The sequence below is a fragment of the Vigna umbellata genome, chromosome 9, assembly GCF_029865625.1.
Source record: "Vigna umbellata cultivar VRB3 chromosome 9, Vumbellata_1.0, whole genome shotgun sequence".
In the NCBI taxonomy this organism is placed as follows: Eukaryota; Viridiplantae; Streptophyta; class Magnoliopsida; order Fabales; family Fabaceae; genus Vigna; species Vigna umbellata.
Genome location: NC_142173.1, coordinates 35,219,531 through 35,238,754, shown reverse-complemented (window position 1 = coordinate 35,238,754; position 19,224 = coordinate 35,219,531). Strand labels below are relative to the sequence as shown.

Sequence of the window (19,224 nt, the reverse complement as noted above, 5' to 3'; positions counted from 1 at the left end):
TAGAGATTAAAAGATGACATGGATTTTTCTGTAGCATATTTTTCCCTAAAAGCAACCAATTAACCAGTCCACGTGGCTCTTATACCATCGTGAAGGTGCAATGCCAGTTGTTTCCATATATGATCACATTTGATGATGTAACCAAAGAAAAAGTGAAAATATTAATCTCTTTAAATACCTCTTCTGAATAGAGTCAAAATTACAGATTTTAGCCATGAACACCACACTTCTTGGAACTCCGCTCAGCGTAGCTATCTGTGATCAACTCAAAAACTCATTCAGCAGATACTACTTACCTGATCATCACCCTGCCAATGAATGCCGTTTGTCAACCACAACACCAAAGCAAAGTACATAAAACCTTCTTTTCTTAATTAACCCACATGTACAACGTTAAATTTTATCATGTGCAATGGTCTGATGAACATTATGTTTCAGGTAGAATATATTCTCTCATAAACAAGCTTGTTATTGGAAGGAAAGTTGATAGCTTTTCGCGAGAAGTACTTGAACACGGTGAGTAAAATTAAACATGCATGCACTTACAAGGTGGCAGAGGTTAATTACACAGTAGATTCTAGCTTTGAAGCATTTTGACATTTTGACATTGATTAACTTTCAGTGAGACTGGGGCCAACTATAAGTGAGACTGTTATGGGAAAGTTGAGTCTGGGTGCTGAAATTGTTCAGGTTGGTGGAGTGAAGAAAGTGTTCAACCATTTTTTCACTGTGAGAAATGGAGAGAAACTCTTGAAAGCTTCACAGTGCTATCTGTCAACCACATCAGGCCCTTTAGCAGGTCTTCTCTTCATTTCCACTGACAAGGTTTCCTTCTGCACTGAGAGATCAATCAAAGTATTTTCTAGTAAAGGCCACTCGTGCAGGCTCCGTTATAAGGTCATAAAACGATCATCTTTATTCTTAACACCTAACCTCTCTCTCTATATATTTCTCTTTATATCTCTCTTTTTGTTCTATCATATCTTTTATTTTTAGATGTCACTTTCACTTATCATTTTTCGACACGTAGCGATTAATAAATAAGAAAAATATATTTAATTTTTTTAGAAAGTTTCTGATGGATTTTTAGAAGAATATTATAGAAAATGTAAGGATTGACATTATTTTTACCCAAAATACTAAGACAATTACTCTAAGTTTTCCTCTTGTATAATCTCAACTTTTTTTTTATTCCACGTTAAACTTTGAAGGGTTAAAATATATATTTTTTTCTTAAATTTGGAGAGTCGAAATCTCATTGACCTCAAGTTTTTGGTAGCTATAATTAAAGACATGATAAAGAAAAATAAATAAATAAATGTCTCAGTCTTTTCCTTCATAAATCGAAATATAGCATTGACATTATCTACATTCGAAAATGATTATGTCTTTTCACAGGTTTCGATTCCCCTGAAGAGGATTAAGTACATGAAGCCAAGTAGGAATGTTGAGAAGCCAACACAGAAGTATTTAGAGATTTTTACAGAAGACAATTTTGAGTTTTGGTTTCTGGGTTTCTTAAAATACCAGAAAACTATCAATTATCTTGAGAAGGCGATTTCTCAAGCTAAAGCAACCCATTGTGGCTGAAGAGCAAGGCTTACTTTGAATATGTCTTCATGACAAGCATTGAAATATAAGAGAATGCAATAAGGAAGAACATAGCTTCATATGAGAGCCTAAATGCTGAAAGGAGAGGTGGTCACGCAGTGCAGAAGACAGAGGATGCATGTATATATATAGAATGAAATATATAAGTAATGAGAAGAATGAGCATAGTATATGCATAAATCATGTGGAAGTTAATGAAGCAAACTTCCCTAATTAAAGCTATATTTTGGTCTATTATAATTGGTAGATTACACCAAGTGTATTGTTGCACATGTATATTTCAATAATAATAAAGCAATAAATGTATTAAAAAACAATATACATCGACATAACTATATACTTTTCTATTTAAAATTTTATTGTACAATTTAATTTAGTGATTCAATGGCCCAAAATGTCATGTAATAATACTTTTTTTGGAGATCATATTTGGTTCAAATCAGTCTTCTACATTGGTAAACGCACAAGGTTTTAACTTCGAAAATGATATTGCAATGTGGTCTTGTATTTTCCGAGGAGGATGACAAAATGAATTTTATAGTCATGTTAATGGATAACAATGTTTTTAATTGTTGGCTGAAATCACATCTTCAATGACAAGGTATCGAAATCCTCAATTTCATTCCTAATTCATGTTGTAATTATCACACAACGTCTTTTAGATGATTTACATTCGTATTAAACATGTAATTCGAAATCCTCAATTCCATTAACGAGAGTTAACCCAATCAGGCTCACTTATTAGCGAACTGAAAAAATTCGAACATGATCTGACCCACCACAGATTAGTGGGTTAAACGGGTTGACTCGTTCACTCACCTAATTATAAGTTTTTTAAATTTAAAAAATTATAATTTTTTTTAATTCAAATCTAAATAAATTTCACTTTAAAATGATGTTAAACTCCAAAGACAATTTAAAATAAATAAAAAATATCATACAATCCAAACGTAATCTAAAAACAAGCACAAAAGACGAACAAATAAGTTTTTCATATTTTTTGTACCACTTATCTATTTATAATAATCCGCATAAAAAATTACATTTTTTTCAAACCTAACTCGGCTCAAATCCATGGTGGGCCGGGTTAGCTCGCGGATTACAACTCATTTTGAGTTGTAAAAATAATTAATGCATCTATTCACTAAAGTTTGATGTACAAATCTCTTTCAAATTTTCACCATTTTAATCTATGTGATACGATTAGTAGTAAACTTAGAATATCTAAACCTCTTATCAATGGAAGTATTTTATCTGTATATAAATTCATGTTCATCTCTAATTTTATCCGATGTGAGACTTTGTTTGTACCCAATATAAATCCCTAAACTAAGGGCACACTTTGAAAGGGGCACACTAGGGACACACCTTCCATTAACACTAAGGGCACACCTTCCACTTCCTCTTTCAACACACACCTTCCACTCCAATCACTTCCAATCATTGTGATTGAATAGAACGTTGCTATTGTGGATAATTTAGAGAAGCAAAATTTGGTGTTAATGTTGTTGCTAGCACCTAAAATGAATGTTCTTAGATGGACATTTTCTTCTCGTTTCCCACCCTTCTATGTACCATCTAGTCAAAATACCACTTGTGATTCATCACTCCACTCACATTCTTGATATCGTTCACCAAATTATTATTATCATCTACATCCCTATTATATTTCTTCATTCTCTATATTTAAATGCAACACTCTTCACCATAGTGACCCATTCTCTTTTTGAAAATCACATCTTCGTCTTTTTCATAAACTTTTTTAATTAATCATTGCTACGTGAAACTCCTCCATCCATAACTCTTTTAGATAATATATTTTTTCATAACTAACTCAATTTATTTTTTTATTGTTGTAAAAGCTGACAAAAATAGAATAAAGATCACGAACAATATATTTCCTGAGGCGTGTAGATCACTGTCCTTAAGGACTTATCCGCGGTGTATTGCGCAAGCCCCCCAGGATACAACAGAAACTTCTCAGAATTTCTGAGGATCTCAGAACTAGCAAGGATCTCTTAGAGAGAATAAATAAACCCAGAATATTTTAAGGAATAAAAGACAAGAGAGAAAACAAAAGAATTATTAGAATATGAGAGGAAGAGAAGAGTGTGAAAAAAGATGTGATTTGGAAAGGATGAAAGTGCTCTATTTATAGAGTTCATGGATCAGGCCCACTATCCAAAACACCTAAAATATCTTCTATTAAAATAAATGATTTTTTAATAAAATAAAGAACGTTGAAGCAAATTATAACGTTGCAGCGAGCCTTGCGGGAAGTTAATATTGGAGGCAAGAAGCTTGCGGTCCAAGCTCAGAAAGATTCTTCCGCTTTTGATGGAAGCACGAGACTTGAAGCTGCATCATTCCACCGAGTATTGCGGAACATGCACAGTCAAAAACCAACACTAGATATTTTGCAATATCAATGTAACGACATAGTTTTTATAAGGTTTAATACCTATTTTGGTCCCTCTTTTTGTAGGGTTTGTTCAAAGTTGTCCTCCTTTTTTTCAAAAGTTCACTAACATCCTACTTCTCGCAAAAACAGTTTAAGTGGATCCTTTTTGCTTACGGCGTTAAAATCTAACGGCAAAGTTGCTCTGCTGGCCAAAATTAAGTGACATGTCCAATTAATCCAATTAGGTGGCAAGTTCAGCTAATAAGAGACTGCCACGTGACAGTCCCCTTTCCACCCAAACCCTAATTCCCTTTTCCCCTCTACGCTACTACGCCGCGCCCTATTAACCTTAATGCATCTTCCACAGTTTCAGACAAATTCTCACAGTAAACACCAACATGGTCCCCTGTTTCATATCTGTGTAATGAAACAGGCATAAGAACATGGAAAATGTAGGAAATTATATAAACAAGTGTGTATCACCGCAGATTTATTCTCACAAGCAAATACTTACGCAACTCCAGTTCCTGAAATCTCAAATTCCAAATGAGTACAAGATCGATCAGATGCAGGAGTGTGAAGCTCCTTACGCACAGCCACATTTGCTCTGCACACGCATAGGAATTTATGTCCTGACTGGATGTTGAGCATCCACAACAGCGTGACCATTTACATTATGCCACTTCTTTTCATCAACAGACACTTCCAATGGATCGTGAATAACAACCCGGTACTCCAAAACAGCAGCAGTATAAGGCGTAAAGGGGAAAAGGGAATTAGGGTTTGGGTGGAAAGGGGACTGCCACGTGGCAGTCTCTTATTAGCTGAACTTGCCAACTAATTAGATTAATTGGACATGTCATTTAATTTTGGCCAGCAGAGCAACTTTGCCGTTAGTTTTTTAACGCCGTAAGCAAAAAGGATCCACTTAAACTGTTTTTGCGAGAAGTAGGATGTTAGTGAACTTTTGAAAAAAAGGAGGACAACTTTAAACAAACCCTCCAAAAAGAGGGACCAAAATAGGTATTAAACCTTTTTATAACATTTCTTACTTCCTTTTCTTTCCAAAAAGAGAAAGAAAGAAAGCTAAGATATTGTTTTTTCCCGCTAACCCAAATTATTTATTTTTTTCTCATCTTCTTTCATCTCCAAAAGAGATTACTCTATAAAAAGTAAGCTTTTTAACCACTTTAGAATTTTATAAAAGAAATACAATAGAGATAACAATGAACAGTACCCTTTATTTAATATAACATGGTTTAACTAGATAGTTATATCATTAGTTTATTTGGCTTAAGTTCAATAAAAGTGAATAGATGAATACTAATAATGGTATTATTGTGTTTTCATTTTGTAATTATTTTCTAAAAGCATTACATTCCTTCTAGTATCTTCTTGAGCAACCTTGGCTTCATTTGAAAACACAAACTCCGTTCACATGTCGTGGGGCACAAGGGTGATGTTGGAACGATGTGGCATTCCGTTTTTGTTGAAACAAGAGTGTCTTTACTCACTCCCCTACCACACTATGTTCTTATAGCATGCCTAATAGCATGTGCATGTTTCCTTAACTCACTCAAGAATTACCAAATCTTCAACAACTATGTATGCAAAAACCTTTCGGGAAACATCTTTTAAAAAGTTTTTTTTTAAATTCATATTAATTTATATATGATTTAATTTAAGAGATATTTTTCATGTTAATTTCTCTCAAAATATTTATTTAATTTGGATATAAACTAATTTTCAATTCATCTAGAAATATTTTATCCTTTTGTTTCTTTTATCGAAAGTGTTTTTAAAAACATTACCAAAAGATAATAAGAAACACTAGATCTTTCAAGGAGACTTTTAGGGAGAGAAAAATCCAAAAATTAAAGTTAGTTTATAAATAAATTAAACTCTGTTAGAATTTCCTATAGTGTTTAACCCTTAATCTAGACGGTCAAGACACTAATTAAACACTCTTATATCATTTAAGATACTTAAAAGGTAACGTTTAAGATTGAACAAAATTAACTAAATTATACTAAACTATAATTAATTGTATTATAATAAACTAAAAAACTTGTTAATATAATATCCAAACTGCATTGTTTTAGAGTTAAATTTTAAAAAATTGGACTTACATTATTCAAACATAAACATATTGTTAAAAAGCGGTGAGTAATGCTCTCAGTTTCAAAAAGCGGTATCTAAAAATAAGTATACTGGCATTCAAACATAAACATACTGTCAATTTAAAAAAGCCGTAAATAAAATATATAATTACAAACTTTAAATTGTGAAATTGAAAAAGATATTATTTAAAATATTATTTATTTTATATTTAAAATAATAAAATGGTAAATTTAAAGATATTATTTTACAAATAAAATAATAAAATGATATAGATATTGTTTTATATTTAAAATAATAAAATAAATAGTATTTGAAGAAAAATATCTACTTTATTTGTCTAATTTATTCATTATCTTAATTGGTGAATAATTAAGATTATAAAAAAAATTAATACGAAGCACAGTGAACTTTTAACAATTAAATTTAAGCATCAACTGAATTTGTTAAGTGAATTAACCTGTAATTTATATCCGAATTGAAACGGTAGTGTCTTGATTTTTATTAATATTGTTTGTAAATAATTATTTAAGTTCATAATCTTTCAATGCTTACAATAAGGTTATAAAATACGTAAGAGTATGGAAAATAATTATTTATGTAATAGTATGTTTAATCTTTCAATACAAAATTAAGTTACTAGTTAATTATTGATATAAGTTCAGTTTTTTAAAATTGAACTCTTAAACGTTTAAATATTATATTAAATAGTTCAATTTTTTTTAATTTATTAAAAATATAAATAATTATAGTTTAGTATCTTGTATCGTGTCAAGCTTTAGTAACTTTTAGCTTTTCTTATCTTTTATCTCAACGTTCTTTTAAATGTTCTTTTAAACTTTAAAATTAGATTTGCTATTTTCTTAACATTTAATGGTTTTAGTTTTAGTTTTAATATATAATATATGTTGAGAGATTTTATTGAGTTGTTAGATTTTCTTCTAAACTTTTAATTATAAATAGAAATAAAATATTTAAAAAAAAGACAACAATTATCATTTGTGCATTAATAAACATCAAAGACGTCAAACTAGACCAACCTCCATTGACATTTGTTAATGCATAAACGTGAATTCTGCCCAATTTTAATATAATGATGAAATGGGTCCTAATTGGACTTTGGTGTGACTTAACAACCGTTGTTATGGGACGTCGGTTGAATTAAAGGCCAACGTCTTTGAACATCAAATTCTAACTTCAATGTGAATTTAATATCACTAGTTATATAACGTCGGAGTTCTCACATAAAAAATAAGTCAAAAATATTTGTGTTAGTGTCTTTTTCATACAAACAGTGGAGTGTTTTCCTTTTTCTTTTCATGGTTTTCCTCTAGATTTGATATCTTAATGGTTGAGATAGCATATTTGTATGGCATCAGAAAGCTAACTTGCCAGCACGAAAAGCTCATTTATGACGGCCACACACAAGAAATTTATACCAGAAAAGTAATTAATACATCGTATTATGTCTGGTATATGTCATAAAATATTCAAACTAAACATGACATGTTCCCAAATATATTGTGAGAAAGCTTATTACTATTCACAAAAAGCTTCCCCTTTAATATATTTTATGGCAAAGAGCTTTTGAAGAGATCATTTCATTATAATTTTGAATAAAGCATGATTGCCCTAAAAGGAACCGACTAATCAGCTTAACCGACCTCAATATTCTAACTGTTGTACCTATTTATTTTCATTTTCATAATCAATAAATAATCATTAATGCCATCATCATCAAGCCTTGCTCACTAAGAAGTTACCATATTTATCATACTCATTATATCAACTTTTGGTAATGATCTTTCTTTTTGTTAATGTTGACGAGGACCTTTAGCATGACATTCATTTTGTGATAAAAGTAAGCGCAAAAAGTTATCTCCAACCACAGAATAACCATTTTCCCTTTATTTTTCATGTGACAAGCATATGACTCATCTGAAAAAAAGCTCAAGATTCATCTTCCATGTTTTCATTGCTATATATATACATCTTCTGACCACAAGGCCTCATCCACCAAACTTGGTATATCTAATTGAAGATCACAGAAGAAGAGATCTAATTTAAGGTTAGATATCATGGCAGCCTTTCTTCAAGAGATGCTAATTGGATTTCCATTCTCTTCAGCAGCATACCTGGGTGATAAAAAATCACAACACAGATACTTACCTGATCCTGCTACCCAATACAACACATCTACAACAACCTCAAAACAAGGTGAGATATTATATATATCATTTATTATATGGTTCTTTGATCAATTCTTTAGTTACAAAATGAAAGAAAAGTTTTTTACTTGATCAAGCCTTCAATGAAGGTGTATGATCATATTAAAAACACTAATTTATTGTTTAATTTTTCAGGTGAAGTAGGTTCAGTTCTTAACAGGGTGAACAAGCTTGGGAGAAAAACCAACAGCTTTGCAACTGGACTCAGAGAACATGGTATGTTTTCTTTTTATACATATCCTTTTAATTCAGGAAGAGCTTAGTGTGTGTGTGTGTGTGTGTATATATATATATATATATATATATATATATATATATACATAGTTACTCAATAAAGTTGCAGTTTTATGATAATGTTTTGGTGATGTGCAGTGAAACTTGGGCCAAGAATAACTGATACAGTAAAAGGAAAACTAAGCTTAGGAACTAGAATTCTTCAAGTTGGAGGAGTGGAAAAAGTGTTCATGCAACTATTCAGTGTAAAAAATGGAGAGAAACTGCTAAAAGCATCTCAGTGTTACATATCAACCACATCTGGTCCTCTAGCAGGACTGTTATTCATATCCACTGATAAAGTTGCCTTTTGCAGTGAGAGATCAATCAAGGCATATTCTTCCAATGGTCATTTGATCAGAATGCATTACAAGGTAACACACACAAATACATACACACACTGATATATATGTTTCTCTTAATGTTTTCTAACATGAAATTTGAAAACTATATTTATGATTATGATTGCAGGTTTTGATCCCACTTGAAAAGATAAGGTGTGTTAACCAAAGTCATCATGTGAAGAAGCCTTCACAAAAGTACATAGAAATAGTTACAGTGGACAACTTCGACTTCTGGTTTTTGGGTTTCTTAAATTATCAGCAAGCTTTCAAATACCTGAGGCAGGCTATCTCTCAAGCGAGAAAATAGGAAGAGTAGAATTTTACTTTACTCTCTCTAATAGCCTCAAAAGGCCAATCACCAGTACAAACAGACTTTGTACATAATCATGTTCACAAAAAGTAAAATGTTTCTTCAATTCTTCCCTTGTCTATACACTTAGATTCTATACGATTTCGCAAGTTTCACAATCTGAAATTAGAATTTTAAGCAACTAACCACGCCATAAAAAAGTATATTATCCTGTTTTAGCTGCTGATAGATCACCCCATGATATAACAGATTAGCATGCTCAAGCTTGTAATTTCAAGTAACTATTTTAAGAGGTGTTTGGTTGCATGGAAAGAGAGGACAAAGAGTCTAAAAGACAACACCCTGTTAAGAACTGAACCTACTTCACCTGCATGGAAAGAGAGTACTCAATTTTAATTATAATCTCAAACAGAAATTTAAAATTTATTTAATGTAATACATAACGCAATTTTTTGAAATTTCAACAGCATTATACTTTAAACACAGACTCTGCAAAATTAAACGATACAATTTGTTAACATGTAAACATTCACGTTCTAATCTATAAATTTTACAAAATAAAATAAACATCAAATTTACATACTTTGAAGTAAGTGTAGTAGATGATGATTGAGAACATGAACAAGATCGGTTTCACAATATATGTGAATGATTATTTTTAAGAACTTATTCATAGTATATTGTGGAAATTTATAGGATACAACAAAAACTTTTTGGGTAATACTCAGGTATTAAGAAGGATGTGTTACTTCCCTCTTTGTCATTTCCCACACGGAAAAGTGTTTAAAGCATGTAATACTTTCGTTTCAGTATTCTCACAAAATTTCTTAATGAAACTAAAATTCAACCCACATGGACGAAGGCTTTTACCACTCTCATAGTTTCATAGTACATCTAATTTCTAACTTTGAGAATCTACTTCTTAATATCACTCAAGGGATATAGAAGGAAACTTTCGTTAGAGATGTCCTTGTCAAATGTTTTAACTTCTCTTTGACTATATTATAGTTGAGTCTCATATCGATTAAAAATAAATCTATAATATATAAATACAAATTTCATTTTAAATTAATTTTGTAAAATTATATTAGATTTAAAGTCTATAATATATAAATACAAATTTCATTTTAAATTAATTTTGTAAAATTATGTTAGATTTAAAGTCATAATATGATATCAGAACTATAACTATAATTAAATTATTTAACATTGTAAGAGGGTTTTATAAAATTTAATTAGTCGACCTCTTAACATTTACCGTCCTACAACTTTGTTTGGCTCAAATAAATAATATTAATGGGTAAAATACAAAGATCATATATGGAATATTTTTCTTTTAGACAATCACGTGATCACCATAAATAAGCTAATTAATAAAACTACTATTCGGTGGGCCATCACAAAAAATTCATAACCCCTCAGACAGACACCCATGTGCATGGAACAAGTTACGTGCAAGGAAGAAAATGCCACGTGTACTATTCCTTGTTGTTCCGGAAAATAAGCCACCCAACAAACCATGTGCAAAGAAGTTAATTATACTAACATCTTCGCCCATATTTAGCAACATTTTATTTCATGTTATTCCACACCTCCATTCAAAGAGTACAGACAATATCATAAATTTAAAATGTTATACATTTATTACAGTACAATAACAAGAAGGAGTGAACGTATTATTTTATATTATAAGAGTGCAACGTGCTTACCTATTTTATCAAATATTATTATAAAAATATTAATTAAAAATTAAAGTATCAAGATAATTTATTAAACAAATGAATTAAATATTAAAATTATTTATTCAAGTATTATTATTAAATAATATTCCGTATTTAAATCAATCTAACTCGAATATTAGATTAATTCATGATTTTAAATTTATAAAATGTCTCCTTGCACTAAAAAAAATCATCTAAAGGAAGTTAGTTGGGAAAGTTATAAATAAGCTCGAGTGTCCTTTGGATATAAAACAATTATGATCGAAGTAATATTTAGAGAGTTTATAATATTTTTTAAGATAAAATTATATCTAGTTTATTATGAATTTTGAGTATTTATTGATTAAGTTGTCAGGATGGGTTTTATTTTAAGTTGCTTTTATGTTAATATAATGATTTTGACAATGGAATTATATGAATTTGTGATGTCTTTTGTTCAATTAATATGTTTTAATATTGTTACAAATAAATATTTTTGACCCAAAAATATAAACAACTCAATCGATAACGTAAATTAAATAGCAAAATAAAGTAATAAACTTCAAACTAAGTAATACAAATGAGGGAGGCAACAACTTCTACAACATAATTGTTAAATTGAATAGCATATATTAATCTCAAAAAATAATGTAAAAAATACAAGTACTTTTCATAATCAAACAGTTGAAAATAAAGGAGGTTAAAAACTCCCACAAAATAATAGTCAGGAATAGAGGAGGTTTTTATCCTCGTAGAAAAACATCCGCAAATTGAATATGATATTAGGGGTCGCAAAAAACTCTCGCAGATAGGTTGTGACAATTCAAACTGTAACGGTTTGAAAACCCCCGAAAATTACTTTACGGAGAGTAAAACCCCGCAAATTGAAAAGAAAAACCTCCACTAAATAACACTTTTTTAGTAGTAAAATTTGAAGAAATAAAAAATATTTAAATACCAATTTTTTAGTTACAAACTAATGTAAAAACTAATTTCTTTAATAGTAAGAACTTTAATAACTAATATTAGTGATAATTTAGATAATTATTTTAGTTACCGATAATCTTTAGTTTATAAATTAATATTTAAATTGATCTTAATAATTATTTTCCTTCACTAAAATGGGTAATTATTTAAAAAAAAATTATAGTGATAGCTAATAAGTCGAAATGAAATGAACTGCTTTCTTTTAAATGATAATTAGGTTTATTAATGAATGAAAAATCAAAACAAGATTAAATTTGATTTAGATTTTGAGTTTATAAAAAGTATAAATTAATTCCTAAACTTTCTAAATATTATAAAATAGTTGATGATTTAATATCAAATTATTATTTGAAATAGAACTTAATATTAAGATGATATAATTCATGAAAAATAACTACAAATATACAATGATCTTATTTTCCATTCGTTTGAATAAAACTAAATTAATAATTGACTACCCATTGAATAAGCTACATTGACGTTTGTTTCTTATATCCATTGATGTGGTCAACAAAAGACGAAAAGCCTCGTCTATCGGACTCATGTCTTTGAAAAATCTCTCCCATTAAAGTCTTAAACATTGAGATCAGAGAGAAGCCATCTGAGTCTAGGGATCTGTGATGATGGAACCAGAAGAACCAAAGCTGGGATCTTCTCTTCTCACTGAATCTGTGAAAGAAATAGCAACCACAGAGAGATACTTTCAACCAGAAATTCACCCTTCAATCTCATTTAACACAGACTCTCTGCCACAGCTTCCTGTCATTGACCTAAACAAGTTGCTGTCTGAAGAAGTGAAGGGTTCTGAACTTCAAAAGCTTCACCTTGCATGCAAACAATGGGGTTTTTTTCAGGTTACCATCTTCATCTCTTCCCTCCCTTTTCATTTCAATGTCTATAAATAAATTGTGGCTATGTAATCCAGCTGGTTAATCATGGAGTTGGCATGAAATTGGTGGAAGATGTGAAGCGAGGTGCTGAAGAACTGTTCAAGCTTTCAATGGAAGAGAAAAAAAAGCTTTGGCAAAAACCAGGAGATATGGAAGGGTTTGGTGGAACGCTGGGTTCAAAAGAAGGTTCATCAGACTGGGTAGATTTGTTTTACATTCTTACACTTCCAACTCATTTAAGGAAGCAACACCTTTTCCCTAACATACCACTGCCATTCAGGTTCTCTCTCTTTTTCTTAATTATTGATTATCATTATTATAAAATTTTCTTACCACTCAGAACGGTTTTATATATTGTTTAAAAGTCAGAGACTAAAAACTGTATAAATAATTATATAAAATGATTGAACATAGTAAAAAATAAATTCTTAGTTAAGATTCAAAGGGAATAAAAGTTCAATAGAAGACTTAAAGAGATCGATGATTATTTTAGAACTTCATTATCGACTTTATTGTAAACGTTAATGTTTTGAATCGAAGTTCGCTAAATGACATCTTTAAAGTCAATCACTTTTCATATCATTCAAGATATTGTTTGTTTTAAATCTTAACTCATAAGTAATATAAAGTTATTAAGTGTGATAAACACATAAAATAAAGGGTTAAATTTGTTTTTATTGTTAGAACTTCAATGCAAAATTGTAATCGTTTTTATTTGAAACTTTGATATATTTTGATCTCCAAACTTTATAAATGAATAGATATAATCATTTTAATTCAATAACGTTAATTGTTTTAAATGTCAAACACGTATTATGTTAGTATTTGAGTTGTTTATACCATTTGACACATTTTCGCTTTGACACATTTTCGCTTCAATATTAGTTGAAAAACACATTTGACACATCAAAAATTAAGTTAAAAAAGTAATTAAGTTAAAAAAACTGTATCCATTTATTTTCAAGAGACCAAAAAATTCAAAAAAAAATTTAAAAATTCAATTCTAATTTCATCTCAATTTAGAAAACAAAAACATGTTTAACTCTAAAATAAATAAATTTTAATTGTTAAGATTAGTTATGTAAAAGTTTATTATTACCTTGGTTTGGAATGATTGAGAGGCGGGAGAAGTAAAGTAAATATAATTAATTCCTGGGTTAATTATATTTAAAATCATTTGATGACAATGGTTGTACAGGGAAAATTTAGAGGATTATTGTATAAAGATGAGAGAGCTTGGCATCAAGATCTTTGTCCTTATAGGAAAAGCACTAGGTATTGAAGTAAGGGATATTAAGGAGTCATTAGGTGAAGGAGGGCAATCAATAAGGATAAATTATTATCCTCCTTGTCCCCAACCAGAAACTGTCCTTGGCCTAAAACCTCACACTGATGGATCTGCCCTCACCATTCTTCTCCAAGCCAATGAAGTTCAAGGCCTTCAAATAAACAAAGATGGAACATGGCTTCCTATTCAACCCCTCCCAAATGCTTTCATCATTAGTCTTGGAGATGTTATGGAGGTAACTAATTCAACTTTCATTGCCAATTTTATTTATTTTTTAATCTTAATCACATTATTGTGACATATTCCTTTGATATATTCGTTTTAGAGCAAAGATTTGTGGCTTTCTTTTCAAAATCTTTATTAGTACGTGTGTTTATTGGGTTGGGTTATCTCATTATTCAACTTCATCCTTAAACTAAATCTTATTTATAGTTGAGTCAAGTATCACTCAATCTTAATTAACTCATTTTTATATAGATTTAGTATCGGTTTTGTAGAGTTGAGTTAAGCTTAAAGTTCACTTCTTAACATGGTATTAGAGTCAGGTTAGAATCTATCCTAACGATGTTTATTGGACATATTTTTCTACCCGCTATCGGGTCGTTATCAGACCACATATGTCTAGCTTCACGATATATACTCGACATAAGGGTATGTTGGAAGTCTCACATCAATTAGAAATAAAGTCAATTTATAATATATAAACGAGTACAAAACTTCTTACAAACCAGTTCGTAGAGTTGAGTTAGGTTTAAAGTCCACTTCTTAGGTTAACATTATTGACATGAGATTAACATGAATCATAAATTGTGTTTTGAAGCCTAAGCTATGCATGGTTTTACAGGTAATGACAAATGGAATATATAGGAGCAGGATGCATCGAGCAGTGGTTAACTCTGAGAAAGAGAGAGTCTCCATAGCTACATTCTATGGTCCAGGGTGGAGTGATAGCATAGGTCCAGCACCAACTCTTGTCACTCCACAAACACCACCTTTGTTCAAAACAATTGGGGTTGCAGATTTCTACAAGGGATACCTTTCACCCCAGCATTTTGGCAAACCTAAATCATATATAAATAATGTTCTCAAGATCCAAAATCACCTAACTCCTACTTAGATTCAATTTCCTTCTTTCATTCAGGGAAACATACTTAAATACAAGATATGGATTGAAGTAGATACAAGTAGTTGTTATGTGATAGGAAGTTAGAATCTTATATGCCAAGAATATTGGAACTAAGAAGAGTTATTAAATGTTTCTTGTGAGACCTACCATCCTTAATTTATGCATGGACAATTTTCTTCATAAAAAATTATAAAAATAATTAAATTAACATTCTGTAAATTAAAATTAGTTTACATACAAGTTATTTTTAAAAGTGTTTCATTTGCTGCTGTAAAAATATTCACCTTTTACTTTTAAGCCAAAAGAGAGTTTAGAACAACTTAACTATAGTAGAAAGAGGGCATTAAAGAACTCTAGAGAAAGAAATTTGAAAAAGTACTATAAACTTTGACTAATTATTGGATCTAATAATTTTATTTACTCTTTTCCTCTCTAATACTTTTTTTCATTCTATTGATAGAAAAGTATTTTGAAAAGTAAAATAAGGTGATATAGATATATAGAATTTTAAGGGAAGAGTAAAATGCAAATTTTCTTATGGATGAAAATTTAAAAATAAAAGTTGATGATTTATAATGAATATAATTTTTTACCCATGATATAGTAAAAAGTTACTAACAGGTTAAAATCGTCTATAACTCAAATAATTTTTACCCATGTAGTACTATAATTTGGTTTTAGTGATAGAACAATTGAACAGTTACAGAGAGATATAGAAGATGAATAAAAAGGAAATTTACTCGATTAAAAACACAAAAGAAACACGCCCAGTGGGACTCGAACCCACAATCGCTTGATTAGAAGTCAAGCGCCTTATCCATTAGGCCATGGGCGCTATGTTGTAAGTTGTGTACTTAGTTAATATATAAACCAAAAGTTAAAATAATCTATATCTAATATGTCTTTTTTTTTTAAACTAAATGATAAAAGAATTTATGTAATATTTTTAAGTTTTGTGTCGCTACATATATAGAATAAGAGAGAAAACAATAAAATAGAATTTGATAAGTTGTTTTTAGTTTAGTGTTTAATATGAGTTGTGAAAAGTTAGGCGTTAAGTGTTATTTTTGTGCAAGAGGTTTCGGGTTGAATGTGAGTCTATATACTAGTTTCATTTCTTCTTTTTAGATGTTTGGTATTGATTTGTATCATCATTGGTTATGCTTATGAGTAACATAATTATATGTATGAAGATGGGGATATTTATTATGATTTTATGTGGTATTGTTATTGAAAGAATTTCAAGGAGAAATTCTATTTGATGTTGATCTTTAATGTATGCTTTGACATATGAAAGTTCAGAAAGAAGGTATCGTGATATACTATCAACCATTCAACTCATATAGAAAGGAATGAGTTGGAGGAGAGAATGATAGAAGTTCTTAATCCTAGATTTTTGGTCTTAGAAGTGAAGAGACTAACCTTGTGAGTGGTATGTGATAACCCCTGTATTTATGACTCTACAAAGGATAAATAGTACTACAAGTGCACACCTACAATGAAGCCATGTGTCAATGACATGTATCTAGATAATTGAGTTTAGAGTCAATTGTTATGTATGTTTTTATTAGTTAGTAGTTTATAAATGTTGAACATGTATTTGATATGATTTAATCGTCTTATTATGTTTCTTTTGCATACTGGCTTACCATGTCTTTGTCTTTGTTGTTTTGTTATTACTATTACAATAATCATCTCACGATGTGAGTAGATGACGAATTAGGTGATGATATGTCTTTAGTGGAAAGTGATGATGTAATGGATTTGTTTAATTTTAGCGAGCTACTTGTATAGGAGTTTCTTTTCTTTTGAAAAATTTATGTAGTGTCTAATGTTTAGTACATATAGTATGTTATTATAGTTATTAATATGGATAATTCTATTAATATTTTATATGACTTTTATCTGGGTTGTATAAGATTTATAATGTTTTATTCAATAGTTATATATTATCAAATGAGATGTTACAAAATTATCATTTTACGACACTACCTATGAAAGGTAAGAAAGTATAAGTATTTATATAATGGATTAATATCTCGATATTTATAATATGATTCTAGACTAGGATATTTATAGATTAAAATTATACAAAATGTATGTTTTTATAATAGAGAACGAATTATTATATATATATATATATATATATATATATTCTTTAAAAGAATATTCCTAATTTTTAATTAAATAACAAATACAAATATTTATATAATAGTTTAAGTGTTACAATCATTATATAAAAAATGCATTAGTTATAAAATTGACAACGGTGAAGGCTATTCAGTTTAAATGGAGTTGTTTGATGGAAACACTTCCAAAAGTTGATATATTACAGATCAAGAAGATATTGGGTTAGATAAATATTTTTTTTCCTTTCCCTTATTTCAACCATTAAAAAGATAATCAAAATATGTACATTTCAAAAAAATATCATGATAAAAATAAAAATATAATTAATGTGAAAGTAAATATATATTATGTGATAGAAACATATGCTAACCATCATCACTTAAAAAAATATTGTTAATTTTTTTTTGGAAAAACGTAATTAACTTATACCCATTTTTTATTTTATTAATTTGACTGATTTTATTAATTTCTCATTTTCAAATCTTCAACTTGTGGAAGAAAATGGTTGGCAGCACTCAACAACGTTGGACAAGATTTTTGTGATTGAAACGTAAGCACAAACTTGTCAAACTAGAAAACTGTAGTTTATTTACGTTGTTTAACTTTCTGTTCAACAACTTGTACGATTAATAAGCGTTGTACTCCTTTTTTAATTATTATATAATATAATAACATAAATTTATATTTTTGTTGTTGCTTTTAATAAGAAAAAAAATTGTGCTTAAATATGGCAGATGTCATTCCTTACAACAACGAAAATAATTAATGAAAACAGATATTGACAAGGAAGAGTATGCTCCAAAATTAGTTGTTCACAAATAATAATTTATTTTTTAAAATAAGATTAGTGTAATTTATCATGATTATTTATTCTGCCTTGTTTATCACTTCAAGAATACAATATGAGAAATTTGTTCTTTTCTGTCATAGCACACCCAAGTAATGGAATAGAAGGTTTATTTCTCATAATAAGAATAAATATTAATTACCAAATTTTATTTTTAGCACTAATACTGACTATTAAATTTTTAAATTTATAGTGAATTTTTTTTATAAAGGTTTTGATAAAGGAAAAGAAAAACTAAACAAACCAGTCATGACGGACACAAAAATGTAAATTTCTCTGTCACTAATATAATATTTTATTATAATATATGTTTTATCAATTGCTTTCTTTTATTAAAATCCTTCCTTTCATGATAAATAATGTACGATTGAATTCTATACATGATAATCTACTATTGAACACGTAGCTAGTAACGTAGAAAATCATTAGTGTTATTTTATCCAATTAAATTCTATATTTCTCTATATACAAAGAATTCTCCCGTCTACATTTATTTTCCAATTTTATATTTTAAATGAAAAAAAATTAAATTAAAATAATTATTTTATTAATTTTATCTTTTAAATGACTGTTTCTTTAAATTTAATTACTTTTTCTAATTTGATTGCTTTCTTTTAACTTAATATTTTTAAACTAAAAAAAATTTCTTACAAAATAAATGAAAACTATTCACATTTATTTATAATTATAATAATAAAAACAGTAATAATTTTAAAGAAAAATAAAACGCACATGTATTTTCACTTATATAATTAAATACGTTAATATTTGACTATTATCACGCTTAAGAAAAGTATTATCATAATTCAACAAATCAACTACATTTAAAGTAACACCTTGACGAGTTAACTAACGCAGTATGATTTAGAAGTTTTTTTATTAGAGATTTTAATTACTTAGATAATGTCATAAACATTAATAGAGGTTACTTAAAACGGTTGGTCGAACTTTTATTCAAAACATGAGAAAAA

General features: G+C 29.0%; 3 protein-coding genes and 1 non-coding gene across 4 annotated transcripts; 3 read left to right on the top strand and 1 right to left on the bottom strand.

Annotated features, from left to right (window-relative positions):
* The first annotated feature begins 214 nt into the window (after positions 1–214).
* LOC124829383 (GEM-like protein 7) lies at positions 215–1,997 on the top strand. Its single transcript, XM_047302883.2, has 4 exons — positions 215–350; positions 439–516; positions 623–897; positions 1,399–1,997. The coding sequence occupies exons 1-4, from the start codon at positions 215–217 to the stop codon at positions 1,588–1,590; spliced, it is 681 nt and encodes a 226-aa protein (XP_047158839.2). The 3' UTR covers positions 1,591–1,997.
* A 6,082-nt stretch (positions 1,998–8,079) lies between these two features.
* On the top strand, positions 8,080–9,423 carry LOC148193364 (GEM-like protein 4). The gene is made up of 4 exons (XM_088099047.1): positions 8,080–8,347; positions 8,494–8,574; positions 8,731–9,005; positions 9,103–9,423. Exons 1-4 carry the CDS (start codon positions 8,209–8,211, stop codon positions 9,280–9,282), a joined length of 675 nt encoding a protein of 224 aa, XP_087955173.1. The 5' UTR covers positions 8,080–8,208; the 3' UTR covers positions 9,283–9,423.
* A 3,060-nt stretch (positions 9,424–12,483) lies between these two features.
* LOC124819976 (oxoglutarate-dependent flavonoid 7-O-demethylase 1-like) lies at positions 12,484–15,418 on the top strand. Its single transcript, XM_047291593.2, has 4 exons — positions 12,484–12,826; positions 12,898–13,142; positions 14,061–14,385; positions 14,995–15,418. The coding sequence occupies exons 1-4, from the start codon at positions 12,593–12,595 to the stop codon at positions 15,265–15,267; spliced, it is 1,077 nt and encodes a 358-aa protein (XP_047147549.1). The 5' UTR covers positions 12,484–12,592; the 3' UTR covers positions 15,268–15,418.
* A 620-nt stretch (positions 15,419–16,038) lies between these two features.
* TRNAR-UCU (transfer RNA arginine (anticodon UCU)) lies at positions 16,039–16,111 on the bottom strand. The gene has a single exon. It is a non-coding gene; the product is annotated as a tRNA-Arg (tRNA).
* Between the last annotated feature and the right edge of the window lie 3,113 nt (positions 16,112–19,224).